This window comes from Manis pentadactyla, chromosome 2 (assembly GCF_030020395.1).
Source record: "Manis pentadactyla isolate mManPen7 chromosome 2, mManPen7.hap1, whole genome shotgun sequence".
Classification (NCBI taxonomy): Eukaryota; Metazoa; Chordata; class Mammalia; order Pholidota; family Manidae; genus Manis; species Manis pentadactyla.
In genome coordinates this window covers 145,910,630-145,921,046 of record NC_080020.1, presented here as the reverse complement: position 1 = coordinate 145,921,046, position 10,417 = coordinate 145,910,630, and the positions used below count along the sequence as shown (strand labels likewise).

At 46.6% G+C, this 10,417-nt stretch overlaps 1 protein-coding gene across 1 annotated transcript; it reads left to right on the top strand.

The window, feature by feature from the left end:
* Positions 1 to 5,552: 5,552 nt before the first annotated feature.
* On the top strand, positions 5,553 to 10,095 carry LOC118909919 (igE-binding protein-like). The gene is made up of 2 exons (XM_057497519.1): positions 5,553 to 6,350; positions 9,943 to 10,095. The coding sequence occupies exons 1-2, from the start codon at positions 5,553 to 5,555 to the stop codon at positions 10,093 to 10,095; spliced, it is 951 nt and encodes a 316-aa protein (XP_057353502.1).
* Positions 10,096 to 10,417: the final 322 nt, after the last annotated feature.

Below are 10,417 nucleotides of genomic sequence, written 5' to 3'. Positions count from 1 at the left end.
TCCCCACACCATCGCCTCCGCTATGGCAACCTGAATTTTTTTTAACTTTAAAATTAAATAGTAGAAAAGAAAAATTTAATAGTAGAATCTTAGAAAGATTAAAGGTGTATTTGTTAGGACAGCTATAACCAAGAACCACAGACTGGATAGCTTAAACAACAGAAATTAATTTTCTCACAGTCCTAGACACTAGAAGCTGAAGATCAAGATGCCGTCAGGGTTGCTCTCTCCTGAGGCCTCTCTGACTTGGGCTTGGAGACTGCTGCCTTCTCTCTGTGTCTTCATGAGGCCTTTTCTCTGTGTCCAAATTTCCTCTTCTTATAAGGACACCAGTCATATTGGATTTGGATCCGCCCTAAAACACACACACACACACACACACACACACACACACACACACACACACAGAAACACTTCATTTTAACTTAATTATCTCTTAAAGATCTTTTCTCCAAATACAGTCACATTCGGAGGTACTGGGGATTAGAACCTCAACATATAAATTTGGGAGTGGGGAGACAATTCGGTCCTTAACAGAGGGTCACCTGATCCAAACTTTGTTCTGGTTCAAAGGTCCCAGGCTTTGAGGACTGTCTTCCAAAATATCAGTCATACATGTACCCAGTTTGGTACTTCTAAGGATGGGGAGCTCACCACTTCACAAGGCAGCTGAGTCCTTTGTTGGACGACTTTGAGTATTAGTCTTTGCACAGGCAGACCCAAGACGAGCATCCTCTAACACTCTCCTCAGCTGCCTTCCGTGCTCCTTGCCTTCCCTGTGCTCCCTCTGCCAGGTGTTAGCCCTCCATTTACAGACGGACTCTGCTTGACTGCTGACCCGTAGCAGGGAAAAGGAGCTGCCGTGATTGGGCCCCAGCCGAGGCACTCAATTCTGACCACCTCATTCCCAAATCAGAACTACTCCCAGTGAGAAGCCTGAAGAGGACCTATCTCTTGCAAAACTGGAGAGCCAATTTACCAGCCAGGATTCTCCTCTCACCATTCTATTTTCCCAGGGCAGCTGCAGTTGGAATTGCTCCCCTACCTCCCACACGTCAGTCAAGGGACTATCCATTCTTGAGTCCCATGCAGGGATTCAGAATCCACATGCTCCCATGTGCTTGCGAGCATTTTCATAGTTTTTTAACATTGACACAGGATGTATCAATTCCATAAATTTGGTTTATGAACAAACAGGCCTTTGTTCTTCAGAACGGAATACTTGCAGCAGGGGCTGCTGTGCAGGCAGGCCAAAACCAGGGGCGCTGCCGGCAGATGGCCCACAGCTCCTGGTGCCTGAACATCGCCAGCCCCGGCAGTGCAGCACCAGGACCCATGTGCGTGCAGGAAATCTTGTGCTTCCTTCTGGCCTTAACTGACCTACATATAAATTTTTTCCCCACTCACATTCATTTTTAATATTGTGGCAGCTTAAACATTTTAAAGACATTGTTCTAATCATGACTTTGCTTATCAGAAGCCTCCAGTGGCCCATTGCCTACCAAATTCAGGAATAACTTCCAAAACTGCCCTTAATACTGTGCTGATTATGTCCCACTTACCAGACCCCTCTACACCCCCACCATCCACCCTGGGTTTCATGCCCTGGGAAGCTGGCCCAGTGCCTCTGGCTGCATTTGGACATTGGGAAGGAGCAAGAAGAGATTAAAAGTTGGGAAGACAGAGGTGGTGTTCTTCCTCCCACTCCCTCCCTGCCCCATGACTCCAGCCTGTTGCTGACTTGTCCCTTCTCCAGGGTCCGGCTTTCACTGGCTCCTCCCTACCCACGTCCAGGGGTGGGTGGTGGGCTTCCCGCTGTGGACACTATCTGGAGGCCTTCAGAGCTTTTGGTGTGTCCCTTGCCTCTGCCCACAGACTCTTGGCCTGACTGACTGGGATTCTTCTTTCTGAAGGGACTATAACTAATAGAAGTGTCCCCTGGAAAAGATCCTAACCTATTTCCTGTTCTCTCTGACCTTCCTAACTCATACCCTGAACATCAGTGAAACTCTTTTACCTGCTTTACCAAAAATCAGAGGTCTTCAACTCTGACTGCACATGAGAATTACTCCAAAAAAATGTTTCAAAATATTCTCTGGGTCCCACCCTCAGAGGTTCTGATTCCACTGACCTGGGTGGGGAGCAACAGCATGGTTGTGGGCAAGCTGGACGTAGGTGGTAAGTGTCTGGCTGGGCGGGGGAAGCTCTGGGCCCAGGCCTGCTTTGCATGGTTTTCCAGATGATTTTAATACACAGCCAGGACTGAGAGCCCCTGTCCTAAATATTGCCCCACTGCTCCTTTGCCTTAGCACATGTTTTCTTTCCCTTCTTGATGTCATGCATGCCCCCGTTACCTTCTTATCACCACATTATGAAACCCCACCTTCAAAACCTACCTGACAGGGCCTTTCCCACGAAGCCTTCTTCACCTCCATGCCAGCCGGGGCTACTCCATCTCATTGCTTTGAACGCTCACGGTATTTATTCCTCTGTTGTGCATTCCTCTTCTTAAGCGTTATATGACAGCCGTTAGGCCAGGTGGCCTTGTCACACAATGAACCTGCGTTTGGAAAGGACCTCATGGTCATCTTGTCCACCTTCCCACTCAGTGAGAGAGCAAGGCTCAGTCAGTATTGGGTCTGGGTCCTCTGCTGTCACAGCTTAGTGTCCACTTTGAAAGAGGCTGGAATTGATTCCAGTTCAAACTCTGAGCCTCCTCTCCTTAATATCTTTCTAACTGTGTGATGCCACAACACTTCAAAATGTTTTATAGAAAATCAATTCTATGATCATGCTGTAGAACAGAAGTGTTCTGTTTAGATGTTACATCTGAGTACTAATTAATTGTCACAAATCACAATCAATAGATATAAATGCTGTGTTCAAAACTATCTGGCACTTTCTGTAAAAACCCTGATTTACTTGAATTTCTGGCTCTAATGTGGGTACACAGAATACACTCTTTAAAAATAAACTTCTGGGAGATAAAGCAATGTGGCAATTTCCAACCCCGGCCTCAGACGGTTGTCCTACTCAGTTTAATGGCAAATAAGCAGTGCCACCATCCTGGCTCACCTTTCTTCTCAAACACTTCATATCCCATTAGCCTTGCTTTGAAGTCTTGTGTGCCAGCCCCTCAGACTGCAATTACAGCTAACTGGTAGCTGTGCATGTGAATCATGGCCACCTACCCCTCCATGGTGTTCTCCATACTCTGTTCACTGCGACATAAGCTTTCCTACTTCGAATAATCTAGGGCACCAGCAGATGGAAGATGCACCCTGATTTTCTGTACCTCTAAGGATGAAAACAGCTGTGTTAATAACTGGCGAGCCACCGATTGTAAGATACCATTGATTGTACCACGCATCCCAGCGTCACAGGCATTACTACGTGGGAAGACGCGTGCCCCAAATCTGTGAATGGTGGCGTTCCAGGTCATCGTGACTTCCTCCCTGTGAGCTGCATGCTGACCCCACGTCCACCTCCTGTGTCCGCTCAGATTGGGTTCTCGATACCACAGCCATGACCCGTCAGTGTGGCAATGTCTTCCTTGCTCCTCTTAGAGCTATCATGTTTTTTTTTTTACATAGGGAATTTTTAAAAATTCATTGATATGCACTCTTATGAAGGTTTCACAAGAAAAACAAGGTGGTTATTACATTCAACTTATTATCAAGTCCCCCCCCATGTCACATTGCAGTCACTGTCCATCAGTGTAGCAAGATGCCACAGAGTCCCTATTTGTCTTTTCTGAGCTACACTGTCTTCCCTGTGACCCCACACATACCATGTGCACTGATCATGATACCCCACAATCCCCTTCCCCCTCCCTCCCCACCCACCCTTGCCCATCCCTCCCCTTTGGTAACCACTAGTCTCTTCTTGGAGTCTGTGAGTCTGCTGCTGTTTTGTTCCTTCAGTTTTGCTTCTTTGTTATGCTCCACAACTGAGGGAAATCATTTGGTATTTGTCTTTCTCTTCCTGACTTATTTCACTGAGCATCATACCCTCTAGCTCCATCCATGTTGCTGCAAATGGTAGGATTTGTTTCTTTCTTAATGGCTGAATAGTAGTCCATTGTGTATATGTACCACATCTTCTTTATCCATTCATCTACTGATGGACACTTAGGTTGCTTCCATATCTTGACTATCGTAAAAAGTGCTGCGATAAACATAGGGGTGCATATGTCTTTTTGTATCTGAGAAGTTGTTTTCTTTGGGTAAATTCCTAGGAGTGGAGTTCCCGGGTCAAATGGTATTTCTATTTTTAGTTTTTTGAGGAAACTCCATATTGCTTTCCACAACGATTGAACTAGTTTCCATTCCCAGTGTAGGAGGGTTCCTCTTTCTCCGCATCCTCTCCAGCATTTGTTGTTCCTAGTAGTTTCTATGTTGGCCATTCTTGTTGGTAGCCATACCTGCCGCACCTAGAAATGGCGCCCAGCTTGAGAAAAAGTTGTAGGCAAAACAAAGACTACTTCTGGATAATCCCGCCACTTCCTGGCCGCATACCACATGCTAATTAGACCTTCACCTACTAGCCAATTGGCGTATCGTAACAGCTATGCTAATGAAGCATCACAGACAGCGCGCAATCAGCTTGGAGCATGAGAACTATATAGCTAGCCCAGTCTTTCCCTTTGGGTCCTTCCCCTGATGATTGTATCACAAAAGAGCTGAAGATTAAAGCTTTCTGCAGAAGAATCCTGCTGTTGTTGCGTGCTGTTCTTGCCGGCGAGGACGAGGCGCGCGACAAGTGGTGCCGAAACCCGGGAACCAGAACATCACCGGCACCGGGAGGACCCTTCAGACATCTGGAGAAGATTCAGAACTGCAGAGATAGCCCGGAGAGGTAAGTTCCGAGAGACGCGCTTTTAAGGGTGGTGGCTGATGGTTCTCTGTAAATAAAGAGGCACCATGGGAAACGCACCATCGTTAGTCTCAGCATTACAGGCAGTTCTCAAAGAGCGAAATTTGAAGGTCTCCACCAAAGTTTTAGGATCATTTGTAAAAGAAGTAGACCGTGTTGCCCCCTGGTTTATCTGTTCAGGGTCCCTCTCCATCCCGAGCTGGGACAAGTTAGGGAAAGATCTTGATAGAGAAGAAGAAGAGGGACACTTGAGAGGAGGCACTAGACCACTATGGAAACTGATTAGAGCTTGCCTGCAGGATGAAAAGTGTGAAAAGGTGATAAAAGCAGGTCAGAGAGCCTTGTCAGACATCCAAGAAAGTATGTCAGAAACGGAACGGGAGACAGAGCTAGCTCGCGGCCGAAAAGGGGCCGCTAAAACGAAAGTTAAAAAGCCCCAGAGTGAGGGAGAGAGCCCGTCCAGGGCAAAAGCGAAAGAGCCCCGAGAAGCAGGTGACGACCGCCTCGGAGAAAATAGCAAATACCCCTGGAAAGAGTTGAGGGAACTCCAACTTTCCAATAGGGAATCAGAAGATGAATTAATGTCCTCGGAAGAGGAGGAAGAGACCAGAGTCTCTAGAACTGCTAAGTGCAAAAGTACAGATGCCAGCAAAACGGAGACGCAAACCAAAGGGAAAATGAAAGTGAGACGCTCCTCATCGCCCTTAGCCCCACCGCCCTATGCGAACGGCGCACATTCCTTCTGTGCTCCAGAGGATTTAAGGGCAATTAGACAGATGTTCCCCGTAATCGAAGACAATGGAGCACGTGCCCATCAACCCCTTACCCATAAAGAGGTTAAAGACCTCGCAGAGGCCGTTCGGACCTATGGAGTCAGTGCTAATTACACCCTAGCGCAGATTGAAAGGCTGGCGGAATCCGCTATGACACCCTCAGACTGGCAATATGTAGCAAAAGCTTGTCTTTCTAGCATGGGACAGTATATAGAGTGGAAGGCACTATGGCATGATATAAGCATGACCCAGGCGCGTGATAATGCTGCTGCGGGGGAACCCGCGTGTCATTGGTCCTATGATATGTTGACAGGCCAGGGACAGTGGGTAGCCAACCAGATCGCTTTTCCTGTACCATTGTACACACAGATAAATGCGTGTGCTACTAAGGCATGGAAGGCCCTCACTAATAAAGGACAAGTGTCAGGTAATTTAACAAAAATAATTCAGGGACCAAGCGAGCCATTCTCAGACTTCGTCGCTCGCATGATGGAAGCTGCAGGCCGAGTGTTTGGAGATCAAGAACAGGCCATGCCCCTTGTCCAACAACTTGTGTTTGAACAATGCACCAGAGAATGCAGACAGGCAATTACCCCCTGGAAACAGAAAGGATTGACTGCTTGGCTGAAAGCTTGCAGGGAGATTGGAGGGCCCCTCACCAATGCAGGCCTAGCCGCCGCTATATTGCAAAGCCATAAACAAGTAAAAACCCTTAATAGGAATGTTAAGTGTTTTCAATGTGGACAACTAGGTCATATGAAGAGAGACTGTAGGGGCCCAAACTTCGAACAGACGGCCCAGAAAACCCCTGGAGTGTGCCCGAGATGTAAGAAAGGCAGACATTGGGCTAAGGAATGCCGATCTGTTAAAGACATAGAAGGGAAACCCTTAGAGTCGCCAAAAAACTCCCAGAGGGGCCCCCGCCGCCAGGGCCCGCAAATATATGGGGCAGCCAGCACACCAGTGTCCTTCAGGAGCAGCACAGCCCCCCAAGGAGAGCTACTCCAGGTTCAGCAGGATTGGACATCCGTGCCACCACCAGAATAGTGTTAACTCCACAGATGGGAGTTCAACCCATCCCCTCAGACTTTAAAGGCCCCTTACCGCCAGAAACAGTAGGGTTGCTCTTGGGGCGCTCTTCTGCTACCTTGAAAGGCCTTGTAGTCCACCCCGGAGTTATTGATCAAGACTATGAGGGACAGGTAAAAATCATGTGTTCAGCCCCCAGAGGAATCTACCCTATATCCCCAGGAGACCGCATAGCCCAACTCTTAGTGTTGCCTAGTCTCCATGCCAATTATCCAGCTGCCACCACGGAGAGAGGAGAAAAGGGCTTTGGTTCCTCTAATTATAACTCAGCCTTTATAGTATTAGATTTAGCAGACAGACCAAAATTGACCCTTAAAATAGAGGGAAAAGGTTTTGAAGGAATCCTAGACACTGGAGCAGATAGAAGTATTATCTCTGCAACCTGGTGGCCCTCCAAATGGCCTATAACACAGTCCTCACACTCTTTACAAGGTTTAGGGTATGAGTCTAGTCCTACCATTAGTGCCAAACCATTGAGATGGCAGGCGCCTGAAGGGCAAAAAGGTACAGTTACCCCTTATGTGCTCCCACTGCCTGTCAATTTGTGGGGGAGAGATGTTATGCAGGGCCTAGGCCTTAAACTTATTAATGAATACTCCACCCCTGCCCAAGGCATGATGATGGATATGGGATATATTCCTGGTAAAGGACTAGGGAAACACCAACAGGGACGCACAGGGCCTATCCTTCCCAAAGTAAAAAATGACCGTCATGGCCTGGGTTTTTCGTAGGGGCCGTTGAAGATGCCATGCCCATACCTTGGCTTACAGAGGAGGCCATATGGGTTCCTCAGTGGCCCCTATCCTCTGAGAAATTAGAAGCAGCTCACCGTTTAGTACAAGAACAGCTCCAATTAGGACATTTAGAACCCTCTGTATCTCCATGGAATACGCCCATATTTATAATCAGAAAAAGGTCAGGATCATGGAGATTGCTTCATGACTTGAGAGCAGTAAATGCTCAAATGAGGCTATTTGGACCTGTCCAGCGAGGACTGCCACTTCTCTCTGCTCTACCCAAAGAATGGAAAGTAATCATAATAGACATCAAAGATTGTTTTTTCTCCATACACCTAAACACCAAAGATAGAGAAAGGTTTGCTTTCACCCTGCCAGCTATTAATCATGAGCAACCAGACGCCAGATTTCAGTGGAAAGTCCTCCCTCAAGGGATGGCAAATAGCCCCACCATATGTCAACTGTATGTTCAGCAAGCGCTAGCACCAATTCGCGAAAACTACCCCAACCTGAAAATCATTCACTACATGGATGATATCCTTCTCTGCTCCCCACAATCAGCAGAAGTAGAAGAGGCCTATGTAAAGCTCACTAAATCCCTAGAGACTTGGGGACTGAATATAGCCAGTGAGAAGGTCCAAAAATCTAGTGTTAGCAAATTCCTAGGAGCCACCATTTATACAGATGTAATTTGCCCCCAAAAGCTTGAGATAAGACATGATCAGCTGCGAACTTTGAATGATTTCCAGAAACTCCTAGGAGACATTAATTGGTTGCGGCCATTTTTAAAGATACCTACCACTGACTTGAAACCACTGTTTAAAACCCTAGAAGGAGACTCACAACTAACATCTCCGCGTTCCCTTACACCTGAGGCAGTGCAAGCTATCCATAAGGTAGAACAGGCCTTAATGACAGCACAATTGAGTAGGATACAATCAAATGAACCTTTTGAATTATGCATTCTTCCTACTCCGGGACTGCCAACTGCAGTCTTGTGGCAGCAAGGACCAATGATCTGGATCCATCCCCAGGTCTCTCAGGCTAGAACTATAGAATATTACCCTGCTACCATAGCCAGTCTCGCTCTAAAGGGAATAAAAACCTCAGTCACACATTTTGGAAAAGCTCCAAATACAATCATAACACCCTACAACAAAGAGCAAATACAAACATTATGCGCCATGAATGACGATTGGGCAATACTTGCTTACAGCTTTTCAGGAACATTTGATAATCATTTCCCTAAGCATCCTCTCCTTAATTTTGCTAAAGCTCATCCCTTAGTATTCCCTCGAATCATTAGCCACACCCCGTTACCGCACGGAGACACAGTCTATACAGACGGATCCAAGACAGGTACAGGTGCCTATGTCCATAACGGCAATATAGTAACAAAAAGGTATACACCCAATACTCCTCAAATAGTAGAGTGCCATATAGTTTTGGAAGTACTACAAACCTTTCATGGGCCTTTAAATATTGTGTCAGACTCTCGTTATGTTGTTAATGCAGTTAATTCCCTAGAAGTAGCTGGGCTGATCAAAGCATCAAGTTCGGTAGCTACCCTGTTCAAACAAATACAATCACAATTACTCCTTAGACGCTCTCCTTTATATATGACCCACATTAGAGCACATTCAGGCCTTCCCGGGCCTATGACCCAAGGCAACCACTTAGCAGACCTTGCAACTAGAAGTATAGCTTTCCCTCTGCTAGACCCTGTCGCCACTGCTTCAAAATTCCACTCACAATTTCATGTCACTGCTGATACACTGCGCAAGCAGTTTAGCATAACCAGAGCCGAAGCTAGGAACATTGTTCTTAGCTGCCAACACTGCTGCAGTTTTCTTCCCACACCTCATGTTGGGATCAATCCTAGAGGTATTAAGCCTTTACAGGTTTGGCAAATGGATGTAACACATATTTCTTCCTTTGGGAAGCTGAAATATGTACATGTATCCGTGGATACGTGTTCGGGAGTCATCTTTGCCTCCCCATTGTCTGGAGAGAAAGTTTCCCATGTCATTCACCACTGTCTTGAGGCTTGGAGCGCATGGGGGTTACCCCAAATCCTCAAAACAGACAATGGTCCCGCCTATACTTCTGCCAAATTTGCACAATTTTGTCATCACATGGGAATTAAACATATCACTGGTCTTCCTTACAACCCACAGGGTCAAGGGATTGTGGAGCGCGCGAACCGCACTCTCAAATCCTATCTAATTAAACAAAAAGGGGGAATTGAGGACATACCCCCCACGCCCAAAACAGCTATAGCCCTAGCACTTTTCACTCTCAATTTTTTAAACCTGGATGCTCAAGGCCATACAGCGGCGGACCGCCATCATCAATGGCCAAAAGACCCACAAGAACTAGTAAAATGGAAGGATGTACTATCTAACCAATGGAAAGGCCCGGATCCAATTATAATTAGATCCAGGGGGGCTGTATGTGTTTTTCCCCAGGGTGAAGAAAACCCCTTCTGGATCCCGGAACGCCTGACCAGGAAAGTCCTGAACAAAGGAGATGGCGTCTCTGTGCCTGTGGATCCTGATCTTGTCGATGGGAATCCTGACTCTGGGAGTACTGAGATGGGGAATATTGTCAGTCTTCCCTAAGCCCATGCCTGTTCGCTATAATGCAGCAGTTTTTCCACGCTTTTTTACTACTAACTCTAGCATGAACCTGCCTTACTTACCATTAGATTCTCTAGCAGTTTCTTTAGGAGAAAACCGAACCTTTGAAACCGATGGATCTTTGTGCTTCACCACTTGTAACCACTCAAATTGCCTGTCCCTTAAACAGCATATGTACGGGTGGTTTAGCCGTGATAGAAAATCGGGTGAATTTAGTCAGTCCTTTCGTGAGAATAAGACCTACACTAATGCAGTAGTAAGCCTAATGGTCCTTTGGATCAATGGTACATTTGTGAAACCTCCT

Excerpts from the sequence above, each read along its gene's own strand:
- LOC118909919 (XM_057497519.1), top strand. The coding sequence starts at position 5,553 with ATGAAAGTGAGACGCTCCTCATCGCCCTTAGCCCCACCGCCCTATGCG. Across the intron at positions 6,351-9,942 it reads TATTGCAAAGCCATAAACAA|GGTGAAGAAAACCCCTTCTG; the intron begins GTAAAAACCCTT and ends GTTTTTCCCCAG.